The sequence below is a fragment of the Chamaea fasciata genome, unplaced genomic scaffold (assembly GCF_029207755.1).
Source record: "Chamaea fasciata isolate MVZ Bird 193981 ecotype frontalis unplaced genomic scaffold, bChaFas1.0.hap1 SCAF_6, whole genome shotgun sequence".
Lineage (NCBI taxonomy): Eukaryota > Metazoa > Chordata > Aves > Passeriformes > Sylviidae > Chamaea > Chamaea fasciata.
In genome coordinates, this window is record NW_027094091.1 from 60350040 (window position 1) to 60370603 (window position 20564).

General features: G+C 42.7%; 1 protein-coding gene across 8 annotated transcripts in view; it reads left to right on the top strand.

The window, feature by feature from the left end:
* The first annotated feature begins 140 nt into the window (after nt 1-140).
* Nucleotides 141-20564, top strand: part of OTUD4 (OTU deubiquitinase 4) — a 28684-nt gene continuing 8260 nt past the window's right edge. For 6 of the 8 annotated variants that reach the window (XM_066186545.1, XM_066186548.1, XM_066186549.1 and 3 more), the window contains exons 1-16: nt 141-295; nt 3422-3912; nt 5470-5553; nt 8413-8463; nt 8775-8821; nt 10596-10668; nt 11138-11219; nt 11451-11595; nt 13505-13562; nt 13948-14065; nt 14292-14356; nt 16051-16151; nt 17407-17531; nt 17648-17828; nt 18395-18560; nt 19378-19495. In XM_066186545.1, the coding sequence (XP_066042642.1) occupies nt 3748-3912; nt 5470-5553; nt 8413-8463; nt 8775-8821; nt 10596-10668; nt 11138-11219; nt 11451-11595; nt 13505-13562; nt 13948-14065; nt 14292-14356; nt 16051-16151; nt 17407-17531; nt 17648-17828; nt 18395-18560; nt 19378-19495 (1579 nt within the window). In that variant the 5' untranslated portion in view covers nt 141-295; nt 3422-3747. Of the gene's footprint in view, nt 296-3394; nt 3913-5469; nt 5554-8412; nt 8464-8774; nt 8822-10595; nt 10669-11137; nt 11220-11450; nt 11600-13504; nt 13563-13947; nt 14066-14291; nt 14357-16050; nt 16152-17406; nt 17532-17647; nt 17829-18394; nt 18561-19377; nt 19496-20564 lie in introns of those variants that run through there. The other 2 variants (XM_066186546.1, XM_066186552.1) reach the window with 2 other exon arrangements.

Sequence of the window (20564 nt, forward strand, 5' to 3'; positions counted from 1 at the left end):
GCCCGGGCGCTCTCCCCGCCCGTCTCTCCCCCCCCTCGGCGCCCCCCCCGCGCGGCGAATGGTGCGAGCCGCAGGTGTGGCCGGCGGGACAAACCAACAGCGGGCGGGGGGGGATCGGCGCGGCGGGAGGGCGGGACGGGACGGGGCTGGCAGCGGGCGCATCACCGGGAGCGACGCGGGCGGAGCGGCCGCCGCGGGAGATTGAAGTGCCGGGGCCGCGGCGGGGCGAGGTGCGTGAGGCGCTGCCGCCGCTGCCAGCGTCGCCCGTGGGCAGCAGAACAGGAGGAGGGGGCTGGTAAGTGCCACGGGCCGGCGGCAGCGGGAGCGCGGCCCCGGCGGCGGCGGTGCCGGGTGCCGGAGGGGCGGCCGGGCGGGCAGGGCAGGCAGAGCAGGGCAGGGCGGCGCGGCGGCCGCGGCTCCGGGAGGCCGGGGGGCCGCCCCGGCCCGGTGCCTGTCCCCGGCCCGGTGCCTGTCCCCGGCCCGGTGCCTGTCCCCGGCCCGGTGCCTGTCCCCGGCCCGGTGCCTGTCCCCGGCCCGGTGCCTGTCCCCGGCCCGGTGCCTGTCCCCGGCCCGGTGCCTGTCCCCGGCCCGGTGCCTGTCCCCGGCCCGCCCCGCCGAGCCCGAGCCGCGGGTGGGAGGAGGCGCGTGGCGAACCGGGAAAGGGCGCGCGCGAGGCCGGGGAGCGCCGGGCTGCTCTCCCCGGGGTTGCTGGCCCAGCTGTTGGGACAGGCAGGCCGTGACCTGGATCGCAAAACCAATCTTGGTTTAAAGATAAAGTGATTTTTTTTTTTTCCCCCTGGATTTTTTTTTTTTTTTTTTCAGCTTGAGTCAGCTTCCTGGGCTGATTCAGGGTACGGGCAGTGAGAGGAGAAACTCGTGGCTGGGGCTGGTGCACGTGGTACAAGTGCTGGTTGAAAGTGTTAATGAAGATATGGCTAATTAGAACATCTGTATTAACTCTAATTAGAGCATCTGTAGGAATTCTATTTAGAACATCTGTAATAACTCTGTGAGCTGTAATTCGGTCGTTCTTATCTTGATGGAGCATTTTTTTTAATGCTGAGGTGTTTCAGGTGCCTTTGGGTGGGTGCAAGGTTTCTCCTTGAGCCTTAGCCAGTATGCGTACGGAGTAGTTTCCTTTATTGAGAACGAAACCTCTTTAGAAATGGATTGATTCTTGTGTAGCAGCACTTGCAAAAAACTCTTTGGGTCATCATCACTTGATCAGCTTCAGGGGCTGATTGCAGGAAGAGTAGGATTTTAGAACACTGACAAGTAGACGACTTTAATGCTCTAATTTTCTGTGTATTCACTTATCAGAACCACATTTACATCCTGTCTCATACTGAATGGCTTGGTGTGCGTAGGCATTCTTGAGTCTAACAGATGTGATGAAAGGCATTTGCCCTTCCCCTCACCAGCCTTTAGAATCACAACGACAAAAGGCTGAAATATATGAGAAGACAGATTTGTTAAATATTAGAGCATAGTTCTGCCTCTAAACATGACAAATAGAGTGAGGAAAAAAATCGGATATTCCTAAGTAACTCTGTAACTGGACACCAGTTTGATAGGTCTCAAAAGCATCTTTCCAAATCACTTTTATCTACAGAAGAAGCAGCTCTCACATGTAGGACTCTGCTGCCCTGAGTTCCGTGAGTGAGTGTGGTAGCTGAGCGAGTGGCAGCAACTGTTGATAGTTCAGTCTTGTTAGATGACCTTTCTCATCTTCTGGGGAGAAGTTGGAGCTTTCCCTCCAGCCCATTGCTTGTATTTTTATCCCCTTCCTTGTCTAAAACATCCATCCCCGTGCTGCTTCACTGACTCACTGTGTCTTGGAGGTTTGGCTGTGGGCAGAGCTTTGCTTTCACTTCTTTCACTTTCTGTTCTCCTTGTCTACAGAGATCCCGGGAACTGGCATTTGTTCCTTGTTCCTTTCTGGCAAACCTGAACTTCTGTTAGGAAAGATGGTGTGATGTTGCTTGTAAGGAGCTGGTGGAGCACTAGACTTGGGCTGGCTTGCAACTTGTGTTTATTAAATTAGTTACTTATTATTATTATTATTATTACCTAAGGATCTCAAGTCACCACCCTCCCTAGGCTTATTGTCAGCTGAAAGTAAAAGTCAGAGTTTCCATTCAAGTTGCCTTACAAGTTTGAGGAGCATCCTTTCTTGTCACATTTCGTGCATCAAAACCTTCTAAATCCTGTTTACAGTGCCAAGCAAAATTTAATTGTGCAATTGTGATACAAATGTTCGGCCTTCTTACAACTAAGAGTGGCATACAAGAGAAGTAGTACACTAGAAGTATTGAATGGCTATGGCTTTTTAAAATCCATTTTTAATTAAGCCCTCTTTTACTATCTCTTTTATTTTCATCTTCTTTCCTGCAAGTGGATGTAGTTAAAAAGTAATCTTAGAATCTCATCTGTTGGGGGGGAAACCCCGAACCAAACAAAGCCTAACTAAACACACAAACCCCACATCCTGTGGATTAGGTTTCAGACAAAATCATAGACTGCGTAGGGGTTGGAATGGACCTTAAAGATCATCTAGTGCCAACTCCACTTCCCTGTGCAGGGACACCTCCCACTAGACCAGACTGCCCAAGGCCTTATCCAGCCTGGCCTTGAACACTTCCAGGGATGGGGCATCCACAACCTCCCTGGGAAACCTGCTCCAGTGTCCCACCACTCTCACAGTGGAGAGCTTCTTCCTAATAGCTAACCTAAACTTCCACCCTGTGAGTTTGAACCTGTTACTTCTTGTCCCAGCACCACAGTTCCGAGTCCCTCGTCCGCTTCCTTTTAGGTCTCCTTCGGATACTGAAGGTTTGTTGTAAGATTTCCATGCAGCCTTCCCTTCTCCAGGCTGAACAGCCCAAACTTTCTCAGCCTGTCTTTGTAGGGCAGGTGCCCCGGTCCCATTATCAATCTCGTGGCCTCCTCTGGAGTTGCTCCAACAGTTCCATGTCCTCCTTGTGCTGCGAGCAGCAGAGCTGGACACAGTATTCCAGGTGGGGTCTGAGCGGAGGGGAGTGGAGGGGGAGAGAATCCCCCTGGCCCTGCTGCCCACGCTGCTTTGGATGCAGCCCAGGACACATCTGGCTTTGTGGGCTGCGAGCGCACACTGCCGGCTTAATGTTGAGTTTTTCACCAACCACCTCCCCCGTGTTGATTCTAAAACTAAGAAGCGGTGAAATGATCCTGACCGGGAGCACGGCTGACAGCCCGGCCCCGGGCGCTGTGTCCGCCTCCTCCTGCTTCCTCCTCCTCCGGGACTACGGCTCCCAGCAGCGCCCGGGCTGAAAGTGAAAATAAGCGCCAGGTTACGCTCCTGTTTGCGCCCTCCCCTCCCTCTCTCCCTCCCTCCCGGCGGGCCGCACGTGTCCTTCCTTTCCCTTTTGTTTTCCGCCCGCAGGCCGGCTGCGCTCCCGGGACGCGCCCGCTCCCCCCGGCACCGGGAGCCGCCGGAGCCGGCCCCGGCCCTCCGCAGCAGCCGGGCAGCCGCGGCGGTGACGGAGCTGCGAGTCCGGGCTGCGCAGGAAACTTTGCCGCTCCTCTCCGCGCTCCCCACATGCGAGTGGACGACGTGAAGCCGGCTGCTGCTCTTCCTGCCGCTCCCGTTCCTGCTCCTGCGGAACCCCCCCGCTCCGGCTGCTGCACCTGTGCCCGGCCCCGGGGCTGCGCCGCGCCTTCCCCTCGCCATGTGGGACTAGGAGGGGTGCGGCGTTCTCCTCGGTGAACATGGATGCGGCGGGCAGGGCCGGCGGAGGGGAGCAGAGCCATCCCGGCAGCGGCGGGGACGCCCCCGGGGACACGTCCATGGACCGCTACCTGCGATCTCAGGGCTTGTACAGGAAGAAAGTAGCCAAGGATGGGTCCTGCCTTTTCAGGGCTGTGGCCGAGCAGGTAACTGGTTACATAAACGAAGCTCCTTCTCACGAAAGCATGGGAAGTGGATCTCGTTAGTGGGTGGTAATTAGCGTTAAAGCGCAGACAGGTATAGGTTAAGGTTATGCAGTCATGTCCCAGTGAAAACCGTGACTTTATTGAAATAATTTCCACCTTGCGAGGTGAGACAAGTTATGTGTGTACAGCTGCCTCCTGCCACCAAGAAATCCTTATCTGTTTTGACCTTCCACCGCCTCCTCAGAGCTTTTTTCAGTGTAAGATCCCAAGATAGGAGTACAGCTGCTGGGTATGAGATTGTCTAGGGAAAGGAGTTTAGTGGAAAGAGCTGAAAAGCCACGTTCTTAGTTTTGTTAATTAGTTGACTCTAAAATTAGAGAAAGTGTGTAATTTATTTTCTGTTCTTCCTGTTGAATTCCCCTCCCCCATTTCAGCGTTAGTGTTAAAGGAAAAAAGCGACAGCGTCATCTTGTCTTAAGTGCAAGCAAACAGCAGTGGGAGCTCTGGTGCTTCTGATTGTGGGAACCCAGATTCCTGTGCTAATTATACACAGATCACTTAAAAAAAAAAATTCCTTTCCCCACTGAATTGATAAGTTCAGGCAAGCAAGCACTATTGTTTGGAGAATTTTTTCTTTAATCTCAAAGATATATATATATATATATATATATATATATATATATATATGTAATATATATAGCTATTCTGACTTTTAAATGAAATACATAGAAAGTTTCTCTTACACTCCAGTGCGAATAGAACTTTTTTCAGCTGTTACATTTTAAACGTCCTATTCTTATTATGGAATAATTTAGGTTGGAAATGACCTTTAAGAAAGTAAGTTTTTCAATTCAGAGCTATTTAGTGTTTGTCTGCAAATTTGGTTTAATTCTTTTTTCATCATTTGGAAAAACTGAATTTGGAAGTGATTTATTTTGAGGGCAGTGTGTAAGGACTGCAAGAGACACTGCAACTTAAATAGTCTCGTGCTTCCCTACGTTGCACTGAGATAACTTGGAACCTGTGGTGAAGTAATAGTTTTCCAGTAGAGATTTGAACGGGATTTAGAATGCAGGTGTCATATTGGGAACTGAATTCCTGGTTTCCAAAAAAGTGTGTGGGCAACAGGCCTCTTGACGAGAAGGTAAACGTGCACTGTGAGACTTGGTTGGATTTTGTTTGAGTGAATGCATCTTGGTAGGTGACTTCCTCATCCATTCCTGCTGTAACTTCCTTCAGTTACTGAAGTCCTTTACAAAGGAGGCAGTTAAAGATTAACAATAAATGCTATTCATTTGCTTTGTAAATCCTCATAAAATTGAAAGTTTGAATTTGGCAAACCTGTGAATTCTGCAGTTACTTAATTTTTTATTAAGTAATTGAGATTTGACTTGCCTGAAGATGTTGCTGCTGAATGAGTATGCATATTAAATATTCTTAAAAATAAAACTAGAGTATTTCCAAGCCTGTATTTAGGCAGCAGTCATTAATTATTTGTGGCCTGTCATCAAAACTCCTGAGATCCAATATCACCTTGTTCTCTTTCTCCCTTTGTAGGTGTTGCACTCTCAGTCTCGGCACATCGATGTCAGGATGGCTTGTGTAGACTATCTGCGGAATAATAGGGAAAAATTTGAAGCAGTAAGTATTTTTGTTTTCTTAGTCAGTGTTTTAGAGAAGTTGCTTTATTCCTTCCACTTTGGCATGTTCTGCACCTCCCTATGTTTGTGGCAATATTCATCATCGCTAAATACCAGTTGGTGGTGTTTTAATTAATTTGCACATACGTGGTAGTAACTCACTTTCATAAGCCGGAAGAGACTGGTGTGGTCCTTGGACTGGAGGGATGTGGTGTGGGGGAGGTTTTTAAGGCTCATGAAGAAAGAAAAGCAAACTTAATCTTTAGTAGTCTATACTGTAGCTACTATAATCTAGATTTTAGTTTCGTATAATGCCTACTTTTATTAAAGTCATAAAATGTTCTTGTTGTGCTAGTTAATTACATTTCTAATATATAAGGGATTTGACTGACATTAGTGAAATTTTTTTCAGGGTCTGCAGTTTATTATGCCTTGGCACTTTTTTTCCCCCCCTAAACATCTGTAACTAAGCTTTTTATCAACTATGGATGTAAAATATTTTGATATTCATTATACTTGGTCAATGCTGTCAGTGTTAACATTAGAAAATTCTTTTTTTCTTCCTTTTAAAAGAGCATTATTAATCGATAATGGTGCTCCTGTTTGTGTTTGTATGGGTTCTAGTGTATATACTGTTACCTGATTTCCAGGACAGACAAAAGGGGAGTGAGCGTGTGTAAGGATTTGCTACTAGAAGATCGTTACTCTCTTTTTCTGTTCTAACTTTACCCAGACCCAAAATACAAAGGCTGTTTTAGGTATGCGCTGGCATAGGGAGGAGAAGGAAAGCAGGAATGGAATAAGGGTGTGTCTTTGTGCTGTAATTTCTGACCTAGTACCCTCAGCTCAAATATGAGTGATCACATAAATGTGGAAGTTATCAGGAATTAATGACATAAAATACAGCAGATCTCCCTGGGACAATGCAGCTCTGACTTGACTCCTTCCAGTTGTTTCTAACTCTTGGGTGTTTCTCTTCTTCATTTTTTTCACTGCTGACTTTTTAATGCCTTTCTTTCCAGAATTACCCCGCTCACTGCAGTATCTATTTCTCTGCCTCTGTTCCCTCATTCCACTGTGTAGTGTTTTGAAATTCCATGCCCTTTTGGACTCCTAAGTGTACGTTGTTTCCCATCCCTGCTTTGTTAGCCCTGGCTGGTTTTAGTATTGTTTTGGTCTCTCTCATCCAAACTCCTGGTCCCAGTGCTCTTTTTTTTCCCCCTCAGACATTATCCCAAGGTGTGACCTCTCCTCTGTCCATCTTTGCTGTCCTTCTGAAATGTCTCTTTTTTAAAAAGTTTCTCGAGAGAGTGGGTGTTTCATACTTGTTTTCACTTCCCAGTGTTCTTCCTCCCTCGGGTACCTCGCTTCAGCTCTGCTGATTTCCTTTGCTGCCTCTGTTTCTCACTCTGCTTTGTGTTTTCTGTCTGGAATACACACCACTGTTATCTCTTTAAAACACCCAAACAATAAATGCCTCTCTCCCTGATCTCCTGGTTCAGCCATGCACTTGGTGCCTCCTCAGTAGTTATACTCTCTTGACATGGTGGTGCTTCCTGAAGTCCCTCTTCTCTCTGTTTATTGTAGTGATTTCAGCTTGAATTTGTGTCTTTCTTTTCACTGATACTGTTATAACCAAGATTTCAGGGGTGTAGCCACCATCTTCATTTCCATCCTCAGCCTTTCTTGAAGTGTTATCTTGAATTGCTGCTGTGTTACATTCATTCTCTAACTCTTCAGTTTCCTATGGGAACTTCCTGGTGTCCTTCCTTTCTTCCTCTGTGCGTTATCTTCAGGTCATTTAATTCTGACGCAAAAAGTAACTGCTGTCTGTGATCATGTTTGGCAGATCCACCTTTTTTTAACTTCACACCCAATTGCTTCTGTCCAAATTAAAAATTTGGGCCAGGCTTGTTAGTTTTTCTCACTTCCAAGTGGATAAAGCAGAACTTTCAATGTCACTACTCTACGCAGTTCTCCTTATTATCTTGTCTCTTAATCAATGGTAAAGAGGCCATCCAGCTTGTAGCTCAAGTTCATAAAGGGATTTCCCTCTTAGTTTGCACCTCTGTGGATCTTTATTTCAAGTAGATCAAGCAGGTTGTGACCAAAGAGCAATTTTTAAAAGCTGCCTCCCTGTGGCCAGTGTGGCTGAAACGCTTTGAAGTGAAGATGTCTCAACTACTGCAGCATGTTTCTCTTCTCTTGGCAGATGTGAATTTGGCCTCCTCATATGTGTTAGGGAGTGCAGTGGAAGGATCACCTCCTTGGGCTGGCACTTGACGTGTAGCCTGATTGTTTGCATCCTTTGCTGAAAGTAAAAGCAGTTTGAGGTGATACAGAACAGGGGAAAAAGTGCTGTATGATTTGGCTGCACTAGATCTGACCACTGCTTCCATACTATGGAAATGTGACTCCTGTTTCTGGTGTCCATTGCTGTTTATTTAACGAGATATTTGAATTCAAGTCAATTCCTCTCTTCAGTGATGCTCTGCATGCCTGTGGTGGATTGCCAGAAACACCTACATGACATCAACTTTGCTTTCTTTCAGATTCCCCATTTGGCTGCTGAGTGTCTTTTTGGGGGTTTTTGTTTGGTTTATTTTGACTTGTGTGATGATTTTGAAAGCTGTTTACGTGGTTATTTTCTGCAAGGCAAACCTGTGTGTTTGGCTGTTCATTCCTTCATCTTGTCATCCTTTTATATTTAGGCTGTAAGCTTTTTGAGGGCAGGGGAGACTTCCATTTTCAGTGGTACATTCCCATTGGTACAGTGGGTCACAGGCTGGGGATTCCATATGCTGCACTATTAAAAATTACTAATTACTGCTGGTTGTTTTTTTTTTTTTTTTAAATACAGTTCATAGAGGGGCCATTTGAAGATTATTTAAAAAGTTTGGAAAATCCACAGGTATGTTAAACTTGACTTATTATAGAAAGCAAATACTTTTGTTGAAGTGGATGGCTAATTGGATTTTTTTTTCCTCTGAAGTGTTTTTGATTGAGCTCAGGAGGTCTTTGAATTATGTGAATATATAGTTTTATGTATGTACTCTCTACTGTAAAATGGTTTGGGGAATGTTCTTTTATGTCTTGCTGAACTCCAGATTTGGTGTTCATATATTTATTTTCAACAATGGTTTCTTACATCTCTTGATCTGCTTACGAGGAGGTATAATTGTGTATTTGTTTGAACTTCATTTTCTTTTGTTTTCAACACAGGAATGGGTTGGACAAGTAGAAATAAGTGCCCTTTCTCTTATGTACAAGTAAGAAAACCTTTCAGTATGTTTTACTGAGATAATTTCTGTTGTTTTGTTAGTAAATGAGTTAGAACATTAAAGATAGAATTATGTTTTACCGTGCCATACCATAGTCCTGTGTAAAATTAAAAATATATTTGAAAATTGCAGCTGTCGAGGGATTAATAAAAATAGAAAAGTGAGTTTAGATAATGCCATTTAGTCTGGTATGTGAATACAGGTTTGCAATAATGCCATGTATCTCACCTGCACAGCCAGTTGTGGGTAAGCTCATACAGCTTTTGTTAATTTTAATATCCTAGTTTTTTTGTTAAAATTGCTTTTCTTCCTGTTTCTCACCAAGGCTTTAGTACTAACCCTATTGCTCATGTGTGAGCTGCGCCCATTTCCTATGTATTAAATCTTTCTTCACAAGGTAGTGAGAACCAGTGTGCTGAATATTTATAACTCCATTCTGATTGTTGTGCAAGGGAGTGAGTAATTCACAGCATCTTCACTGTCTGCTGTTTATAAACCCATTAAAAATTCAGAATTTCAAAATGTTTACTGTAAATTAATGGCTTTGTCTATGGATGAGACAGCTGGTAAGAGGAAAGAATCAAACCAGTTAAACATTACCTTTGGGCACTTGGAGTGCTGTGTGTGGGCGGTTGTGTGGAACTCCACCTTTGCGTTTCGTGGGGTGAATGGGCCAGCTCAGAGTTGTGTGTCCTGCATGGATGGGGGAGGACTGAGCTGAAAGTCAGAGCAAAGCTTGGCTCAAGAGGCTTAGTGAGAAGGTCTGATGGTCACTCTGAGCCAGGTTGTACAGGGATAGAAGTCAATTTAAGTCGGAAGAATTGGATGCTTAATCCCATCAGAAACTGGATGGACATGATCTCTTGTATTTCTGGCCAGGAGGAATGTATTCTCATAAAATAGGAGTAGTTTATTTTGCAGTCATGCCACACTAGTATCCAGGGCCACGGCTGATAAATGAATAGAGACAAATCCTGGTTGATAATAGTGAGGTTTTTAAATCTCCATTGAAGGCATCAGGAGGGTTTTGTGGCACAGATGCAAATCTTATGTAGTATTTCACTGCACAGGTGAGCATACAGGAGTAGTTATAGCTGTGCTTGTTTTGGGAAGACAGGCTTCTATTGAGAAGGCAATTTAGAGTCTCAGGGAAAGTAGGAATAGTGGTGGAGGTACGGGGAAAGAGTGGCTCCCTTTCCTGCTTGCTGGGAGACCTAAGGGAAGTAAGAATTTCCTGTTCTGTTCCAATATGTGACTTTGAGACTTTTCAGCCACCGGATAGAAATTCAGTACAGATAGGTTTGATTTCACTTTCACTCCTCAGACCTCTCACAAATATAAGTTGGTTATCTAGTAAATTTTTCTTTGCTCCCTGAAGTGGTTGGGTTTTCTTTTCCTCTCAGAATTGCTTTTTCTGAGTAGGTGTAAAAAGGTAAAGAGTGTTGGTTTGTCTTTTTTTTTAATCCAGAAACTGTGAATACGCTCAGTTATTTTGCGAGACTGATAACACTTTTGCCTATGTGAGAAAGAAGTTGAAGAAGGTGACAGGTTGTTAAGCAAAGAACTCTAAGCGAACATTATGGATGAAAGGGAGAGAGAGAAAATATTTAAGTTTAAAATCATGACAGAGATTGATTATAGCAGAGAAGCCACTAGGTGTTTTCTGTGGTTATGTATCTTCCTTGAATTTGACTTCAGTGCTCAAATTTTTATTGATACTACTTTTAAAATAAATTCTTAACTGCTACTTTATTTTTTCCAGGAAAGATTTCATAATATACCAGGAGCCAAATGCTTCTCCTTCACGTGTAACTGAAAATGGCTTTTCTGATAAGGTATATTTAAAAAATATGGCTATTGTGACAGGCTGAAGTGAGACTGCTTTATGAACAGCAAGTGGTTGCGTGTGGCTTTTAGTATTCAACACAATGAAATGTTCTGAGAATTCAATTTTAGCAGTTTATTTTGTACATGTTTAAGCCAGCTGTACTGTTAATAGATGTAACACTTCTTTTTAAGTAGATGGGATGTATTTAGGATGTGGCATGTCTTCCTACTAATATAAGATTCTGTAAAAATCTATTTTCAGGCACTGACCTCTGTCTTAAATTTTTTTTTTGCTTTTGTTCAAATTCTGTTTGGTTTAAAGTGCATTCACTAAACATTTTGGCTGTTTTATTGATACATTGAGGTCTTGAGAGAAAACAAAGCACATGGGTACCTTAAATTGAATTTAAAGGTAGTGCTTATGAACAATCAAGCGAGATGCAAAGCCTAAAATACCTGTGTGATTTTTTTTAATAGGTATTGCTGTGCTTCTCAAATGGAAACCACTATGATATTGTGTATCCCATAGAGTATGCAGAGAAGGCTGCTCTGTGCCAGTGTAAGTATTAAGCCGTTAGTTAAAAACATATTTTTACCAAAACCCTGAAAGTTGTTGGTGTTAGGTTTCAGGACAAAGCTCTGTATGGAAGTTTATTATAGTCATTTTCAGTGGCTTGGTTTTCAGGTTGAGTTGTCAGTGCCTGTGTGATTACCATCCGAAATGGTGGAATAAAAACTGATTTAGCTGGTAATTGATTTTGCTCTTCCACTTTCTCTTCCTCTTACCCAGCTCTGCTGTACGAGTTGCTCTATGAGAAAGTGTTTGATGTGGACGTAAAGAAAATCATGGCAGAGCTCAGTGCTGTTGGGGTGGCAGAGGAAAGTAATGGGAGCAGTGAAGTGTCTGCTTCGGATTCTGAAGATGACAACTACAGGTAAATGAAATTGAAAAGTTGCCTGTGAACACAGGGTAAATGAGTTTTCTGAATTTCTGGTGGGTAGTGGAATCCAACAGTCAGGGTTGAAAACATTTAAAAGTTACTAAGAAGCACAAAGAGATAGGGTTAGAAGTGTGAAAGAGTGCAGTGTGTAATCTTCACTTACCTGAGGACAGGCTTCTGGCCTTCCTCTGTTCTTCCTGCAGTCTAGCTTTGAGTCTCTTTACATAATGGATTGTTGCCATTGCAACATGTGCTTCTTCCTGTTTAGAGTAGCAGAATTCCCTGGGAGAGCTGTCAGTGTGCCAGTCTGGCATGGTAGACTCTGTGAGAATGACTTGGCTTACTCTGCAGCTGAGTAGAGTTACAGGAATCTGATCCAACTTGTGTGGCTTCCACATCTGGGGGCTGGAATACCTGCCTGAGGTCAAGCTAATGGAGACGTTCAGATGTCACTTGCTCCATTTTGTTCTTGATCATAAGGAAGTGGATTAATACTCATTTTGCTGGATACTCTAGCAAGCTTTGAGATTTTGACCTGACTCCTTTTGCACAGTCAGTCATTCACAGTGCCGTTTTTGCTCTTAGGTATTGGCAGGTTTTCTTCTGTTTAATGGGGTTCTTAACTCTGGCTGGTGTGAAATTCCACTGAAACTGTGGAGGTGATGCTGCATCAGTGGATCATGTCCCCTCTTCCCACTGATTGTTACAGTCCTCCCCTAGGGCTCTCTCTGTGGCATGTGGCAGAAGTTCTGTGAGCTGTTGCGAGCTGGTTTGTCCCACAGGTTGAAAACAGCAGAAAGGAAGATCAAGAAGATGATCACAGGAAAAAAAAAATAGTTCTGGGAAAGGGATTAGCTTATTTTTGTGTTTGGAAAAAAAATACTAGGGAATGTTGCCAATTAAAATACAAAGTATTTCTGCATCAGGAAACAGTTATAGCTAAATGTCAGCTAATGGAAATCTTCTTTATTCCTTTCTGTTCTTGGAACTTTCCTGGGATTCAAATGCAGTAGCCTTCCCCTGTATCTTTGGGATTCCTAAGAAAATATCCTGCTAACCTCCTTAGCACCTTTGGAAATAAGGTCATATGCTCACTGGAGACTGTGGAGCTCAATGTTTTTGATTCAAACCATATGTCCTGTAAGGCAGGGGGCTGGCGTGTGTGTATGTGACTCTTGACCCAGTTAACGCAAATTACAGACACTTTACTGAGTTTATGAAGTCCTAAATCTTTTGCTTGTCTTAAAGTTGATTTCAGCTTGTTTCATCAGCTAATTTTCCAGAAGATTCTTTTCATTTTACAAATATAAACTTTTCAATTTCGTTGTTATAAAGTGCAGTGGTTTTGGGAGAAGTTAATGCAGAGAGTTGTGTACAACTGTTGTAGGAAAAATACTTGGGACTTTCTCTGTGGAAAGTATTTTCCCAGTGATGTTGTGTGTAGAAAATAAGAGTAAATTAGAGTGCCTCGTGCAAGTTAACTAATGGAGTAGGTTTTGGTTTTGACCTTTTTTTAATGTCTACTTTTGCAATGCTTTCCTCATGTAGTTGCAAAACTTTTAAGAGGACTTTCGTTTCTCTGGTCTTCCATCCCTTGCTTCCCCGCCCCCCCCCCCAAGTAACAACAAAAAAGAACACATAAGATGGACTTCCTAAAACTCGTACTTGAACCCCAAATCTTATTTCTTTATCAAAGTAAGTTAAAAATACAGTTTTTATTTTAGACAGCTTTTTCACTTCAAGAGATGAAGATATTCTGTGATATGCTTACTGTAAGGAAAATATATAGAGAATGGTAGTGTCGCTATTTTTATTCCCTTTTAGATATGTCTTACCTGGTTTTCAGGCCTTAGTAATGCTGTAATTCATTATGAAAACATGACTTGCCTCTGTCCTATTACAGAAGTAAAACTACAACAGTTAGTGATACGAATGGAATGAAGTCTCTTTCTGGCAACAAGGTATTTATCCATTAAGATTTATTTTCTAATAATTTGTACTCGGCTATATCTTTTAGTGTTGAATGTTCATGAGAGACTCTTGAGTTAATAGCTTTCCTAACTTGTAATATCCTAAAATCTACCTGTCTCTTTGAAAAGTAATGTATATTTTTGACGTGCTCAGAGGTGGATAATGTCCTTTTTCATGCTGCTTAGTTCTTAGATTTGTTCTGGCATGGTTAAAGGAATGCCATTTAATTGTTTTTGTCAAAGCTCTGTATGCTCTGTGTATTTTCAGCATTTCTGTGTTTCAGTACAAGGCTTGAGCCCTGTGATTGAAAAATGCACAGCTGGACGGACAGGTCTGTGTAGTTGACCATTTAGCACTTTGTTCTGTTCCATGCAGCACCTTGAGAGCAATGGGAATCCCGACTCGTTGGTGTTGCCTAAAAAGGTTCTGAAATCGCTGGATCCCTTGGTTTACAGAAACGTTGAATACGATGTTTGGCTCCGATCCAAATGGGGTGAGTAACAGAATACTTCAAAGCTGCAGCTTTTGCAGGCTGTGTGAGGTGAAGCCCTCCTGAAGAACTGATGCAGGTGGCAGTTTGGGTTTAGTTTGGTTTTCCTCACATGGGTCAGAGGGCAGATTTAGGGCCTAAACATGTCGTTTGCATTTTTACTGCATCAAGAAAGTAATCCTTTTGATATATTTAAACTAACAGTGTATTACTGCCTCTGTATTTACAGATCAGCAAAAACAAGATTTCTCTATTGCTGCTGGCATGCAATACTCCATTGGAGATAAATGTCAAGTAAGTAATACTGAATGGTAGTTTACAGACGCATTAACAGTTTGCTCAAGATGTCCATTTTCCCTCTATGTTAACTATTTTGATATTGCTCCTTTCCAAGTACTCTTGGTTTGTGTCCTTTGCTGAGGGTATACTCGTTCTTCAGTTGTTGGCAGTGTTCATGACTTACAGCATACATACGGCTATCAGTGCAATTTTGCATACGGCTATCAGTGCAATTTTGCACCATTAAAAAACCACAAGGTGAACTCCAATGTAATAAGATGACTAGGAGCCTCAACGTTAAGCATGGGACTGTAGATCCATGTATTTATGTTTGACACTGGAGACAGCGATTACTCTTCGTATATTGGCTTTGATAAAATCTCAGCACTTTGAAGTAACAAGGTACAGCTTGCTTGAGGTACTGCAGATCCTGAAGTCTTGGGCAATACTTCTTCTCCTGGTGTTGCAAGTGTGTTCTTCTATTGGTTTTCAAATTCTATTAAGATTTGTATTAAGTGTTGCTGCTTAAGAAGAAGCAAGGTTTGCCATTAAATTCTCAGTTTGTAGGTTAGTCTCCTTAAGTGTGTTAATTAAGCTGGTGGTACTCAGCTAAACGTGTTTCTTTCTAGGACATTTGACCATCTATTGAAGTTATTAATGTTATTAAAGTTATTACATCTATTAATGACAAAATGTTCAGTTTGATCATTAATATTAATGATGAAATAATCATGCAGCACAGGGGCTCTTTCAGTTTGTACTTTTTTATTTGTGTAATGGAATCAAGCATAGTGACTAAACTGCAGGGAAAACACATCTCTAAACCTAAAACCCACCCCAACCACAAAATACCCCACAAAGCCACAAGCCCTCAACTCCCCAGCCCCCAAACCAAACCAACCTAATGCCAAGTTGATTATTTATTGCTTAATAGTACCAGCTTAAAATTTGCATTTAAGACCCTCAGGCTGTCACGTGTAGTATTTATTGAAGAGTACAGATATTATTAGGAGAAAACACTCTGGTAATTAATGTATTCTCTCTGTCAAATTTTATATGTATGTGGCAGGACAGTAAATATATAGTATACAAACATGGGAAGAAAACATGAAGTGAATAATGAAAATTAGAGTTGACTAAATACAACTGTAAAGCCAAATACTGTAGTGAAACATGAAGAAATTTATTTTTTATTCAACAGAAGTATTTTAAGAACATAGAATGTCAGTCAGACAAGTAATGCTATGATCGTGTCTAAAGAACTTCTTTTGGTTGTTCTTAAAAAAAACCTTCTGAAGAATAACTCCCGAAGTAATTGGTGTTTATTATGTTCCTAATTAGACTACATTTCACTGAAGTGAAGTGGATTTTAATAGGGAAAAGCTTTGAGTTTTATTGTGAGAGAGAGTGTTTTCAGTAAAGCCGAAAAGCCTGGCTGCACTGATTGCTTTTAACTTTCTCATGTGGTTTTGAAAAGCATATTTCATTAAGTAGTGTTCCCCAGCAAGCTGTTTCTTTGTGGGCTGTTTGTTTAGTGTTGTGTGTGTGTTTGTTTTAATAGTATTTTTATTTCTTTTTGAAGAAGCAATAGGGATTGAAGGTTGGATTTAGTTCTGTTTCTAACACTGTTGATATTTTACAGAGTTACCTCCTCTCACAGTCATCTTTGGAGCTAATCCAGTTTTTTTCCTTACTCTTGTTCTTTACAGGTGCGCTTAGACCATAATGGGAAATTTTATAACGCCCATATTCAAGAAGTTTTTTCAGAGAATGGGCCAGTTGTTGTATTTGTAGAAGAGCTTGGAGCTAAGTGAGTGCCTAATCTCTTTTGGAAGGGAGCACAAACTGAGCAAAGCATTACTTTGGTTCAGAGTTCACTTCAGCCCCTGAAACGTATCTGTTTCTTTACTTGGAGCAGTTCTGCCACAAATTTGTTAAGAAAACAGCATACTATTGAAAAAAAGGAAAAATTGATTATCACTTCATAGTAGTCTGGGTATTACTTGCAGAGTAGAACAGTAACTACATTAATAGCATTTTAAATTTATTTTTTGTGCACAAGATTCAATCCTAAACAGACTGACACCATTCTAATAAGGTGTTGCTTGCACTTAATAATTAGGTGCTAGATTTGTGACAAGCTTTTTATATTGAAAGGTCCATTAAACCACTGAGCTCCTTTGGCAGCTCTGTTTGATTTCATACAGAGTGCTAAGTTGCTGTTTAGATCAGCATCATCTTTGCCCTACCTTGGGGCACAAAAAAGTGTTAAAGGTTGTTGTGGATTTGATGTTTTTGGTTGTGTGGGTTGGGGTTTTTTGTTTGTTGGGGGGTTTTGGTGGGGAGAGGGCAGGGAGAGAGCAGTTTGAGACATCCCGAGCTCTGCTCTAAGTCCTGTGACTTCTGGGTCAAAGAAACACACATTGGTTGTAGTTTGGGAAGAGGAAACACTTTCAATTGAGGTAAATGAGGAAGATGCCCATTAATCTCATTTGATCTCCATTGAAAAAAACTATTGCAAGATATGAAGATTATCTTGCAGTTTGAACCCTTTTTAAATTGGAGTTTAACTTGTTTGAATGTCTGCCTTTCAAACAATGTAAACAGTTGCTTGGACATTCTCCTTGCTACAGCATCCTCACTTAACAAGGCAGTAATTGTTCTGGGGACATAGACCATCAATGTAACATCTTTCAATCTTGTCCCCTATTGCAGTTGGTAATAAATTTGTCTAAGTATGTTGCTTTTATCTAAGCACATTGCTTTTTGTGAGCATTCCCTTTTTCTGTCTTCCCTGAAGACATTACAAGGGGCACTTCACAAATGGCTGATCATTCTTTACTGGATAAGTTTGTGTCAACTTACCAGTTTTATGTAAAAAGGAAAAAAAAAAATGTTTTTGCTGTTCTACACATTGCTTGAATCATTAAACCAAAGGACTTTGAATGCAGTGTTCTCAAAAATGGAAAGATCTGTCAATATAAGTGAACATGTGGTATTAATTTATGCAAGTCCCACTCTGGTCTTTTAAGATGCTATTCCCTCCATAATTCCTTGTTTTGTAGGCATGCTGTCTCACTGAAGAGCCTTAAACCTCTTCCACAGACCTCTCCTATGGAGGGCTGGAACACTGTGCCAGGGAAGAAGATAAAGAAGTTTTACCCAACGTGGGGGCAGAATGCTCAGCCTGGTAGGACTGTACCTGTCTTTGTATGGCAGAATCTTCTTTGTCAGCTGTTTCGTCCCAAAGAGCTTAAAAAAATGATTAAAACAAAAGTCTTACGTGTTTTGATGCTGATATCACAGATGCAGAGTGCAGAGGGCCAAAGAATCAGAGCAAGTCAATCAAACCCCAGTCAGCACTACCTCCTCGACTGCAGCATACTGTGGGAACCAGACAGCACCAGTTCTTGTGTTCTGGGCCCCAACCTCATCAGACCTCAACTGAGCAAAAAGCTCCGGGCAGGAATCCTTCCCAGTCTGCAAGGTAAAACTGCAAGCAGCATCTTCCCTGGCTTTTGAACTCTTGACTGAGCTGCTGGAAGCCCAGGTGCCGGCTTCAGATGCTTCCAGCGTACTCTTTTGAAATACATTGCCATTGAATTTTCAGGAAGTGTCCCAAGTCCTTAAGAATACACACAAGCATGGGAGTTGTTTTTTTTTCTTTTGCATGACAGAAACCACCTACAAATCCACGTTTTTGTCTTGAAAAGCGGTTGTTAGTGTGGATTTTGTTCTAGTTGTTTTTCTTTTTGGTTGGGGCTGAAATAATGTTGCAAGTGCTTCTTTGGCATGGCCAATATCTTCCTTCAGGTTGTGCTGAACCTGTCATAGGGGATTGCTTTGTGTTCTGACTTAGCCCTTGAAGGGAGCATGAGAAGAGCATTTTGCCTGCATTTGTTGGTAGTGGCTTTTTGATTCCTTGGGCTGCTGCTGCCGCGGAGTTTCTGTTTCCATCATTGCATCTTCTTTCCTCCTCCTAACCCACGAGTCTGTAGTGTGTTTGGTGGGGAATTTCCCAGCCCAAGCCACGCTGTTTGGTTTTTCCCGTAGGAAGGCGGAGCGCGAGCGAGCTGAGGAGCTGAGCCACGGCGGCCGGGACTGTCACTACTTCGGGCTGTCTCCGGAGGAGCGCAGGGAGAAGCAGGCCATAGAGGAGTCTCGTTCCCTTTACGAGATCCAGCAGCGGGATGAACAGGCTTTTCCTGCTCTTTGCAATGTACGCTGTGCTCCTTGTAATTAACAGTGCACTGTCCCTACTTGTCTGTCAACCTTTCATTAGCCGTCAGTTTGCTGTCCTTGAATCACACTGCAGTTCAGAAATTAGGGGTATTTATTTTGCATTCACTTTGTAATTGGAAATGCAGGTATCTACAGCATGTTCGAGATAAGAAAATACACGTAGTAGTTTATGCTGGGAATAAATGAACATCCACCACGCAGTGCTTTAGGCTTGTAAATATGGGAGACACGTGAGCATCTGTAGCTGTAAGATTTTGGAGAGATCATTCTGTTGATACAATTTTAATGAAAATTGGTGGGTGTCTCAGTACATCCAGGGAAGTGAGCAGATCCTGTGGGTAAAGAGCTACTCTCCACATAGGTTTGTCCTAGAGGTGTGTGGGGTTTTTTGGGTTTAAATCCTAGGGCAGACAGAAACAAGGCTGGGAAGAATGACTAGGTGAAAGATGGAAGCCTAAGGGACAGAGGTTGGTCTCTCCCCCTGAGCAGTAACAGTTTGCTGTATTTGCTCACCTGCAGGAGGATGTGATTTATTGTCTGAGTGAAACAGGTTTTGTCACATCAGCTAGTGACATGAATGCTCTTAAAGGGCACTTTGCAAACTGTAGCAATGAATGAGAAAGAGTGGATGAATCTGCAGGATACTGAGCCAGACTCCCCCCTTCCCTTTTCTGCCTGTCATAGGCATAAATATTGTCTGTCATGAAGGCGTAATAGTGTCAGAGCAGGTGACGGTAAAGTGTCACTGGACTGATTACACAAAGTGATATTTCTGCTTTTGTCAACTTCTTCAGAACCAGTCAGTCTGTCAGGCTGCTACACAGACTGTGGATAATGTAAACCAGAAAAAGTTCCCTAATAGTGAAAGAGGAAACAGCAAGTGGACGGCAGAGGTGGAGGAGCAGGAGAAAGGTAAAACTAAATGGATTTAGATAATGGCTTTTGTTTGTTTGTTTGTTTATTTGCTTGGTTTTGTTACTAGCCTCAGAATTTATTCAAGATGGGGCATCTGTTTAGGCAGTGAGGGAAAAGTTATCCTAAGTAGCAGTACCACATTGGGCTGGAGGTGTAGCAAGGGTGTGCTTTGGGAATGTGGCTGAGAGAGTAGACTCCTGGCTGGGATATTTGTAGTAAATGGGAAGAGAAATGAGAGAAACTAAAAGACTCATCAGAGCTCCCTAAATCAGATCCTTTGGAAATTCTAGAGTGTGTGGCAGAAAGTGCCAGCGGGAGGAGCCTTAAGAGTTATGAGAAAAGCGGGGTAAAGTATTCACTGTAGCATGGTTAAGAGTTAGCATCCCGTGGTACAGGAAGGGGAGAAGATGGTGCACAGAAGGGCTGGAAAAACAAACCTGTTTACAGCAGAAGGTGCTGTCACATGGTCAAAATTTTGTTTGCGTTTTCTCCCTCCCCCCAGTCAGTTACAACCTTCTAGTTGCTCTTCGTGGACTTTAGGCTTTCCTCTTCTGTGAGGAAGTGGAACATGGCAGTAGTAGATGAAAGCTGTAGGTGCCAGGAGGAGGTAGTTAGTAAATCTCTGCTAATTGCAAAGGAATTTTTTAAGGAACGTTCATGTTTTTTAAGGAATGTTCACATAGAGAAAGCTGGAGAGAAAGTAAAAACTCCAGTGTCCTGATGGATTTGGCTGAAGGGCATGGCATGTCCAGCTTTCTCTGCTTTTTGTGACGCTCTGGATTGTGTTGCCTCTTGTGAAACTAGGTTAACAATCCTATGGGAATCAAGTATTCTTCCTTCTGAGTGTTTAGGGATTCCTATTGCTGCTCGGGGATTTGGCAGTTATTCCCAAAATCAATACCGTTTCCATTTATACTGCTGTCTAGTTGTGACAGAGTATATAAAAAGCTTTTAAAAAGTCTATATCTATTATTGATAATCTGGGCATGAGTTTGATTGACAAGCAATGCTAGCCAGGTCTGAACAAAGCCAGAATGTGAAAAACTTGTTCAGATCTTATTATGTC